The sequence below is a fragment of the Lycium barbarum genome, chromosome 4, assembly GCF_019175385.1.
Source record: "Lycium barbarum isolate Lr01 chromosome 4, ASM1917538v2, whole genome shotgun sequence".
Taxonomy (NCBI): domain Eukaryota; kingdom Viridiplantae; phylum Streptophyta; class Magnoliopsida; order Solanales; family Solanaceae; genus Lycium; species Lycium barbarum.
In genome coordinates, this window is record NC_083340.1 from 117236486 (window position 1) to 117246355 (window position 9870).

Genomic DNA, 9870 nt, shown 5'->3' on the forward strand with positions numbered 1-9870 from the left:
ATATTACAATATAAATAGCCGTACAAAAGTCTACAAAAGTCAAGGTTGTGCCCCGGGGTCAAAATATGAAATTCCTTTTCAAACTTGGGTTACTGATTCCTTAATTAAGGGTTCCAAGTCTAAAATTACAAGTCAAACCAACCTCGACCTTGAAAATATGAAATTCCTTTTCAAAATTGGGTTACTGATTCCTTAATTAAGGGTTCCAAATCTAAAATTACAAGTCAAACCAACCTCGACCTTCAATCGTCAAATCAAAGCTTCTTAATATTGGGCTAGAAACCCCTTCTTTATACTATGAAATCACGGTAATCATCAAATTTAAGCAGGTAATCAAGTATAATAAACAAATCCAAAGTTATAATTTTTACCTCAACTAAAATGGTGGAAATATATTCTCTCAAATTGTCCAAAGTTGAGCTCCAAAATCCACAAAATATGCTTTGAAATGACTTAGACCTGATCTGAAATATTTTCAATTCGTTGGGTAACCTTACGCGATCGCGACCGCGAAGAGCAGTCAAGCGAGACCTTCTATGTGACCGCGACAAGCTCCACGCTATCGCAAAGAGTCCCACCTCCTTCTCCGCGAAAGCGACCCATAACTCGACGACCGCGAGGGCACCTGCTGCACCAGAAAAGTGCCCCCCCCCCCCCCCCCCCCCCCATACCCTCACTTCATAAAACATCAAATAAACCTACGAGAAGTTTCAAATAGGAAAAAAGGGTCCTAAAATTCAAAACGACTGAACGGGTTAGTACAATAAATTGTCCTTGAAGATTGAAAGTGCAAAACATTTCCAACAAATTGTGCTGGAGTTTCACTCATCAAAATTTGGAACTCCAACACCATGTGATGGAGTTGTTCTAAATTTTAGCTAAGGGTATTTTTGTCAAATTTTACTTTTAGATTGAAAGTGACAACTCTCCAATTATGTTTTAACGATGACTAAATTTTAGTTGCCGGCTCAAAATTGATCCTCCGCTTAATTTTTACGTTATATTCGATGTTTTAAAGCCAACCACATGGATTGAAATAGTACTAACTTTATAAAGAAGGCGAGAAAAATATAAATTTATACCCATTGCGTGTAATAATTAAAAAAAAGCAGGTTGGTGGATCACGCACTTTGCTATCTTTCGATCCTTTTCAATTCAATTCAATTAATTTCGTCTTTCCTTCTGAATTCACACTTGACAACACTAACAAGAAAGCTATAAACAACGCACATACATTTAATAAGTATCTTCCCAAAGGGAATACTTCCTTAAACAGCCCGCAATTAATCTCCCACTATATTCTTCATTCCCAGATTTTTTTTATCTGTATCGATCTTGACCTTGATGATTTCTTGGACATAGTTGGAAAATAGACAAATTATTAAAAGAATAAACAGAAAAAACCTAATTTTGATCATTCTTGATCTTTTGATGAAGATGATGATGGAAGAAAAGGTACAATTTTGATGTTGATGTGATATGGATCTGAAACCCTAAAAAACCATCAGTTTTGGAACTCAAGACAAAAAAAATTGCTTCATTTTTCACCAAGGTAACACTAAATATTTAAAGCTATTTCAATTGCCATGGATTTAATTAGACTCTTCACTTTAGGGTTTATGAACAAACAGGAAATTGCAACAAGGAAAACAAAATATATAATCCCTCTATGTCTCAAAATACTTGTCATGTTTTTTATTTACAGTTGGATTTTGAGAGTCAAATAAAAAAATCCTTTAAATATTTTAAATTGTTAATTATTGTGACGTATAGTATTTTTATGCAGTTTTTAACTATGTAATTAGTCTTCAAAAAACTTAAAAATTATATGTCCGAATTCAGGATCAAAATAAAGAAGTTTGACTCTCGAAATTCGAATTGTATCATACAAATTGGGACAAAGAGAGTAATTAGGAGGTGTGTTTGACTATTTTATCCTTATTTATGTCTTTAAGATATAATCTCTCTTTATTGAATATTTGCTTTATTTATGTGCCATTATTGAGGTGTTTGTAGTCTTCAAGAACAATTACTACTGAGGGTAAAATGAGAAGACGTAAATTTCAATATTTATTTTGAACTTCTGAAATGACAAGTATTTTGAGACAAATAATTTTAATAAGGACGCTAAGTCTTTTGAGACGGAGGGAGTACGTAGTTACTAATTTTCCGAAAAGAATAACAACATTCGCAGATTGGTCTTTAGCTTGAAATTTTGTGTAAATAATTGGGATTCTTATTACTTTTTATGATTTAGGGGAAGTGCTGTTGAAGGAACCAGAGCTGATTGATCATTGACGGAATTGCAAAGACAGACACTTTTTTGTGGAGTAGTTACTGCCTACTTAGCTGATAAATACTCATATAATCTATTGAAACATGCATGCCAGATATCGCAATCCGGTAAATGGGAATAGGTCTAGTTCAATGGGGTTTGGGGATGTGGGGGCTTCGCCTGAGCGATTCGTGAGAGGTCGGGGTGAGTACAGAAACTATAACCGTGTGGTTTTTGGGCGTGGCCAGTCAAAGCATTTTGCAATGCCACATGGAAATGAAATTTTCATGGAAGCTGGACGGTTAGCGGCTGAGTACCTTGTTTCCAAGGGGTTATTGCCGCCAAGTGCTCTTTCTGGGAAATATCAAAATGGTAGCTTAAAGAACCCGGTCGGAGAATTTCAGGGGTTTAGGTCACAGGAGGCTGATTTTATGCGGGTCCCTGTGGAAGGTCGAATATTAGGAGGTGATGTAGGCCATGGTAGGAAAGGTTTTCCTGATGAATATAACTCAATGGGTTCAAGAAGCTCTATGAGAGAAAGGAGAAGAAATGGAACCGTTAAAAGTTATGGCTCTGAGTTCAATCGAGAATTAGGAAGAAGTGGGTCGTGGAATAGAGTCAGGAACTCTCCTGATGTGGATGGTCTAGATAATGCTTTTACTCGGAATAGAGATGAACAGCAAGTAGCTAAGGATAGTGATGGGGTGTTGCAAAATTCTCCTCCCAGGAAAATAAATCATGAAATTGAAAGTTCAGGCAACTCACTGGTTGATTCGGAGCCTGCAGGCCAAAACAAGGCAGAGGATGATGCCGGTAAAAAGGCAAGTCCTATTAGCAGTGCAAATAATCATTCATCAGAGGATGAACGACAACATAATGAGGACTGTGTTGAAATTGACGCCTCAAAAATAGAAGTTGACCAGGTTGATGATGCAGGTAAAAAGGCAAGTCTTATTAGCACTGCAACTAATCTTCCACCAAAGGATGAACGACAAAATAATGAGAAGTGTGTTGAAATTGAAGCCTCAAAAATAGAAATTGATCAGGTTGATGAAAACAACAGTAATGGTGATTTGGAGAGAAAAGCTGCCAAGGACATAGCAGATAAGCAGCCGAGCAAGAGTAGTAATGATTTACTTAGTTTCTGGAGGTTTGAGCAGGTTCCCAAAAAGACTCGCTCTTCATTGGCAAATAGAGTTCTGAAGGTTTGTGATAATGCAGTAATCGAAGATGAGAACTCCCGTGAGATGGAGATTCCTAAGGATACTCAAAAGCACTCAGAAGTGAACCATGTGGATGTTTCCCCTGGTGTAATTTCATCTCCTCATAGTCATGATGCACGAAACCTTGCTTCTGGCAAGTCAGAACCTCTTGATTTGGAGGAAGAATCATGTTGTTCTCACGTCATTAAACAGGTAAATGAGATGGGTTCCTCGTCTTTTGGAGACAGTATGGTAATAAAGAAGGGTGAAACAATTCTGGAGTTACCTGGATTTGAAAGTTGCAGTTCTATTAACTTGGAAAGAGGAGAGAAACGAGCAGTAGAGCTTGATGATGACTTTACAGTGGGAACTAAGAAACCTAGAGAATTGGCTTCATCAATGTGTGCTCTCTCAGATGGTATTCTGTACCATTCTAACTCCATGGACGACTGGCCGAATTCACATGAACCAGATGAGAAGAAGTTGGTTGACGTTCCTCTGATTACCAAGAGTGACATGGAGCCAGGCACTGACTTTACGGAAAAACAACTTTTTCCAGGCTCCTTGAAAACTTATAACCTCAATCTCTTGGAAGCTTCTGATGTGAATGAGACTCAAAATGCTGATCCTGTTCATATCTTCCCAGGGATAACTGGAAGTGTAAAACAAGAAGCACCAGTTGATTTTGATCTGACCATGAGTAACAACTGCGATACAGCTAGTAAATATGCTAAATCTGGCTTTGATGATATTGACATTGAGGTGATTGATTTGGAAAATGATTTTGAACAAGAAGACAAGGCTTTAAATAATCCAGAGACAAGGTAAGTTCATAAAATTAATATATTTGTCCGTGTTCTAGGTGAGTCCTAGGTGAATCGCATTGCTTGCCAAGGTTCTATTCTAAATTTGGGAAGTCATACACAGGTCTGAAGTTGTATTTACTGGATCAGATGGTTTTTCTAATAACCCACATGGTACCGACAATATTCCTGATGTTCATGACGGTTATGGACTGATGATATCAGAATTGCTTGGGAATGATATACCAAGCTGTTCTTCTGTACCAGAAAATATGAGTTCTTTACACAGTGATATGGGCCTGCATAATGGAGAGGTACTAGTGCCATGATTTTCATAAATGGTCTTTGGCAGTTATTTATTGAATTGATTCAATAAATGTTAATTTTACTATAGTTGTTTTCTCTGCTTCACTTGCAGCTGAGAACAACATAATTCTTGATCAATGTTTTTCACGAACCTCTTGTTGAATGTTATTTTTGATTATTTTTTTCTACAGGGAATGCTTGGAGATGATGATTCGATATATATGTCTTTGGGAGAAATACCGATAAGTATGCTAAAGATCTTTTCTCATGCGTTTGAATCTGATCTTACTATTTGAGGGTGTTTTTGGAGGAAATCCTGTGTGTTCGGAGACATGGTTGTTCCATGATCCAACCTATATTATGGTATTCACTAATGGTTTCACCGATTGCTTGTTTCTGATTATTGTGCACATTAATGTTTTCGCTATTCATTTGATTTCTAATTATTCTGCACAATTTATAAGCCTTTTGATTTGGTAATGATGGTTCATTCTCATAAGATGTGTTTCATTGCTATCTAAGTCTCTTACTGTCAGAAGCTCTACATCCTCTGAACAGTATCATGAATTTTGTAGAAAAAAATAGTCCGTAAAAAGAGGGGGGAAATTGATTGATGATTATAGAACGGGTAAGCAATAATGAAATCCATGGTGATGAGAGTGACCTTAGGCTTTTGAAACTATTATGCATGTTGTTGAATGACTTGTAGTTTAGCTTGGTCAGTTCATTGATGTTCAGCTCCACAGCCATAGGCATATGCAAGAATATGTACTGTGCCTGTATATTTGTGCACGTCTGTGTGTGCTTCTCTGTTTTGTAGGTGAAATCTATGATCCTATAGCTGTCCGAGATCTTGTTTGTTCTCTAAGTATGCTTAATATATTTGTGTAGGCCTTCTGAGGGCCTGGGAGCAGCAGACACAAGAATTCGGTAAGCCATTTTAAGTCATTACCTCTCCAGGTTTTCGTGAAATATAGTATGCAATAATCATCTGTATAGCTAATTTTAGTTGTCAAAGATTAGGTCTATGCTACAGCAACTTCATCTATTCTTAATGCCTGATGTAAGTACCATCCCCCCGCCCCTCCCTCCCTCTTCTCCTCTTCTTCTCTGTTGAAGGGACGTAGTCAAATGTATTTTCTTTACTCCTTTTCTGTTTCGCTCTTTTTTAGTTTTATTACACAGTTGTCCACTCTTGATTAAAAGATTAGCAGTCAAGTACTTCCCTGATTCTCTGTTCTATATAATTGATATGTGAAATCAAGGGAGTGCCTAGAAAAGCGCTATACTTTATGAATAACTGATGTGTTTGGCCAAATGGTATAGAACTTAAGTTGATGGAGACTGTTGAGAAAGACACGGGAAGCGTTGAGAATTGTCTGAAATGCACCATATGGTTCAGTTAATATTTAGTTTTATGGCCAAAAAAACGTTCATCTTTGTCTAATATCCTTCTTTTGATAGATTAATGGGTAATGATAGGATTAACTATGTAAATCGAAACATAAACAGCTCGGGGCCTTTTCTTCTTTTTTCTTTTCTTTTTATTTTATTTAGTATTTATATGTCAAACATATATGCTATGTGGCATATAAAACGTGAAATGAGTATATCGTGTTAACACTGTATTTTGTAAGTAGAACTAAGAGGTAGCTTTCCTTTGATCCTGTCAAAATCGATTATAACTCTGTTTCGTTAGTTACAAATGAATTTGCAAATACATCTCCGGAAAACGATACGCTACATTTTTCGTTGTCATACATAAAGTTGTCAAAATATCTTTCAAATAATCCTATATTCCTGTTATCAAAAGTTCAGTGTTGCAAAATAGTACTCCCTATGTTCCAACTATATTTAGTAAGTTAACAATTCGAACATCGAACATGATAAGTTTAAGACCACAAGATTCAATAGACATTTTAGTACATTACATATATCTTTAATTCAGGATCACAAGATTCAAAAGTCTCCTTTAATTTCTTTAATTTTGTGCCCAGTCAAACGAAGACGCTTAAATTGAGATGGAGGGAGTAGTAGACGTTACACTTAAATTGAGATGGAGGGAGTAGTAGACGTTTACATCAAAAATCACCTATGAAAAGAATGGAATAGAAAATTATTATGCAGTTTCAGGCATATTATTGAACACCTTGGCTGCATCAAAGTTCTCCCCTCTTCTTTACAACCTTTTTCCCCCGGATTACAATTCCATGTACTTAGTGTTGTTGCAGTTTGTGCAATTGAGGCCAATAGTGAACTCTTAAATTTGAAAAATACAATGTATTTCTCAAACTATCAAATTTAAATCTTCGAATTCGTCTCCGTCTTGCAACACACAAAATGACAACTAGCAAAACGATCTCCTTAAAATTGTAAAACTTTTGCATCCGATGTCTATACCAAACTATACTAATTTATTTCTTTCTCCTCTACGATTATTTCCTGCATTATTTAATTGACTTGGAAAATATAGGAAACTTTATGAGCACAAACCGGTAAATGAAAAGGAATCATTTTACCACAAAACAATAAGACATCTATTTTCCTTCTCCTAACCCTTCATGGGTTTATTTCCGTTTTCTACATTGGCTTAAACTCATGAAATAAACCCTAATAATTATTTACCCCCGCCAATCTTTTACCCAGCTAGAGCAGACACGTAATAATGCCCTTTGTTCCATATGATATCCTATTTTATGTTCTTATTAGTCTGCCAGTTAAATCTTTGTTACATTTTCAATCCGTTTCTAAGCCATTGGATACTATAATCTCCGACAAAAAATTCAAGAAAACTCACCATGATCGTTCCAAAGCTTTGGGATGCCTAAAGTTCTTGTTACAAAAACGAGTAAGGAATTATACTTACGACCGTTATGACAGCATTGATAAATCGAGTTTATAGAGTTGAAAAGTCCCCGAGTCGTCATTGAAAAGCAACAGCTACCTCAGACGAGTTCTCAAATCATATGCTCACATGATGGATTGGTACTATTACACAGACATAAGGCCGCCTAGCTACGATTCATTTGTATTGCGGAATCCATCAGCAAGACAACACAAAACTCTTGTGTGTCCATATCTGCACAGATCCACCGTACTTCCTAATGCTTGTAGGTTGTGTTATGATTCTACCAACGATGATTACAAGATTATATTGATCTTTAGTTCGTTTTATGTTGTCTATTCTGTGAATTAGAATGTTTGGACGGCGAAAAAAACTCTTCCTATATTATTAGAGCAAAGTTTAGAAGGTCATTGGTCACATTTATATAGTGATGCTATTAAGGGCGGAATTAGCACTACCGAAGGTTGTGTATATTGGTCTCTAGACAAAGCTTGTGGACCAATAGATAATAAGAAGCCTCTCCAATGGGTACGTAAAACTTCTAGATTAATATGCTTTGATGTGAAGTCAGACGAATTGAAGGAGCTTCCAACACCGGATTTTGTAGGTGAAAGAGAGTTGTTTTGTCTGTCTACTCTGAAAGGCGGCCTTAGTTTATATGGTGGAAAAACCCATGCACACGAATCAGACATCTGGATCATGGAACAAGATGGATGGAAATGGTTAGTGAAAGTACGTCGCTTTTAAGCATTTTTAGAAGAACCTAAGCTTCTATGTTGCACAAAGGATGGTGAATTTATCTTTCTCGGACCAACGAAGAACCATATTTCCATCTCTAATCCTAGACAACAATTTTTTTGTGTGCAAGCTTATAAACCCGATCTTTCTGAGTATGTGTTTCGTCTTATAGATCCAACATATTTGGATAGCTTTTGTTTTCCTAAGACTTAGCAGTCATCCAATTTAGTAATCTTTGTAATAGGCTTTTGTCTGATTCATACAAGTGTAAATTGAAATTTATCAGTATTATTTATTATAAAAATTAGTATAGAACCTGTGCCGTTACAACAATAAAGAAAACTAATCTTAGCCAATGGTGTTCTTGGTGAGTTTTTATCTATCGCCTGAATTTTCTCGGAATTTCTCGACGGGCAGTTTCATAGGTCAATGATTAAACAATCTTGAAGATTGCATATACGTAAATCCACGACCTGAACAATTTAATCTCTTTGCCCAATAAACCACCTTCTACTTGAATTTAAACTTGAACATTGTCAAAATTAGCATTAGAATCTCTACACAACAAAAGAGTTGAAACAAAGAATGAAAATAAAGAAACAATAGAAGTCTTTGTTTCTTCCCTCCTCAATTTATCCCAACCTCCTTGCGCTGGTTTTATAGAGACCAGTGACAAGCGGTGTCGGCATTTAAAGAAGTGGGCAAATGAACAAATCACGGTAACAACATCATATTAAAAAAAATAAAAAACACAATTGAAATAATATGAATAAAGCATACTCAAGTACTCCCTCGGTTTGCTTTTACTTGTCTGATATTTTAAAAATATTTTTTCCATTTATTTGTTCATTTGCTAAAATTAAGAGAGATTTTTTTTTTCAATTTTAAACCCTTGTCATGTAATTATTTCTCATAATTTATTAGAATACTAGTAAAAAGTTAGATTTCGAAACCCAAATTAATATGTACAACTTAGTAAAATAAGTACTTAGAAACTTATCATTGTGGAAGCCCCCAAAGAACTGAAAATATTTAAACAAAAGGATAAAAAAATAAGCAATCCACAGGGTATGGAACCCCTGACAATGGTTTAAGTAACTACACACCAGACCATGCCAGCTAGATGTTCTTTTTATTTAGCTATGTCTGCTTATATTATTTGTACAGATTTCCTATTTTTTTTCATACTAATTAAATATGCATATTTAGTTAATTTTTCCGGCGAAGGGGTGTCGGATGACATCCCTAGAGCCTACGTGCGTCCGCCCCTGATAAGGAGAGCCCACAATGCTCACGAGTTTTTCATACAACCGTATTTTCATTAAAGTTCTTCCCTTTTTTTAGTAAGTACTAGTTTAGCGTACGCGCTTTGTGCGTGAACAAAGCGTGTATCTTATTTGATAAAACATTATATAGGAAAAAGAAGTTGGACTTAGATCCGAACTTCAAATTGCTTATAGCTAATTAGTGTTCTTCCTTCTCGTTCGTGTCTATCTCTAGTCCTAACTTATTCTTTGTTAATTTTAAATTTTCATACAAAAAAAAAAAAAAAAACAATTACATAATGATTTTTGTGTAATGTAACTTTTCTCTTCATTGGTTAAAACAATCGAGGACTTTCTTAACCACACATATTTATAAAGGATTCGTTTATGGATTTATTTACAGTAGAATTTAGAGTTCTCTATTGATCAAATATGA

The 9870-nt window shown here is 35.6% G+C and overlaps 1 protein-coding gene across 2 annotated transcripts; it reads left to right on the plus strand.

Annotated features, from left to right (window-relative positions):
- The first annotated feature begins 1102 nt into the window (after positions 1-1102).
- LOC132636272 (uncharacterized protein At4g26450-like) lies at positions 1103-5816 on the plus strand. 2 transcript variants are annotated; one of them, XR_009581153.1, is made up of 5 exons: positions 1103-1552; positions 2258-4301; positions 4405-4594; positions 4778-4949; positions 5478-5816. XR_009581153.1 is itself a non-coding variant. In XM_060353052.1 (5 exons), exons 2-5 carry the CDS (start codon positions 2380-2382, stop codon positions 5528-5530), a joined length of 2220 nt encoding a protein of 739 aa, XP_060209035.1. In that variant the 5' UTR covers positions 1105-1552; positions 2258-2379; the 3' UTR covers positions 5531-5816. The 2 variants fall into 2 exon arrangements, 1 of the variants encoding a protein (XP_060209035.1); XM_060353052.1 differs by having other exon boundaries at positions 1105-1552; positions 4778-4832.
- The last annotated feature ends 4054 nt before the right edge of the window (positions 5817-9870 follow it).

Excerpts from the sequence above, each read along its gene's own strand:
- LOC132636272 (XM_060353052.1), top strand. The coding sequence starts at position 2,380 with ATGCATGCCAGATATCGCAATCCGGTAAATGGGAATAGGTCTAGTTCA. Across the intron at positions 4,302-4,404 it reads TTAAATAATCCAGAGACAAG|GTCTGAAGTTGTATTTACTG; the intron begins GTAAGTTCATAA and ends AGTCATACACAG. Across the intron at positions 4,833-5,477 it reads TTTGGGAGAAATACCGATAA|GCCTTCTGAGGGCCTGGGAG; the intron begins GTATGCTAAAGA and ends ATATTTGTGTAG.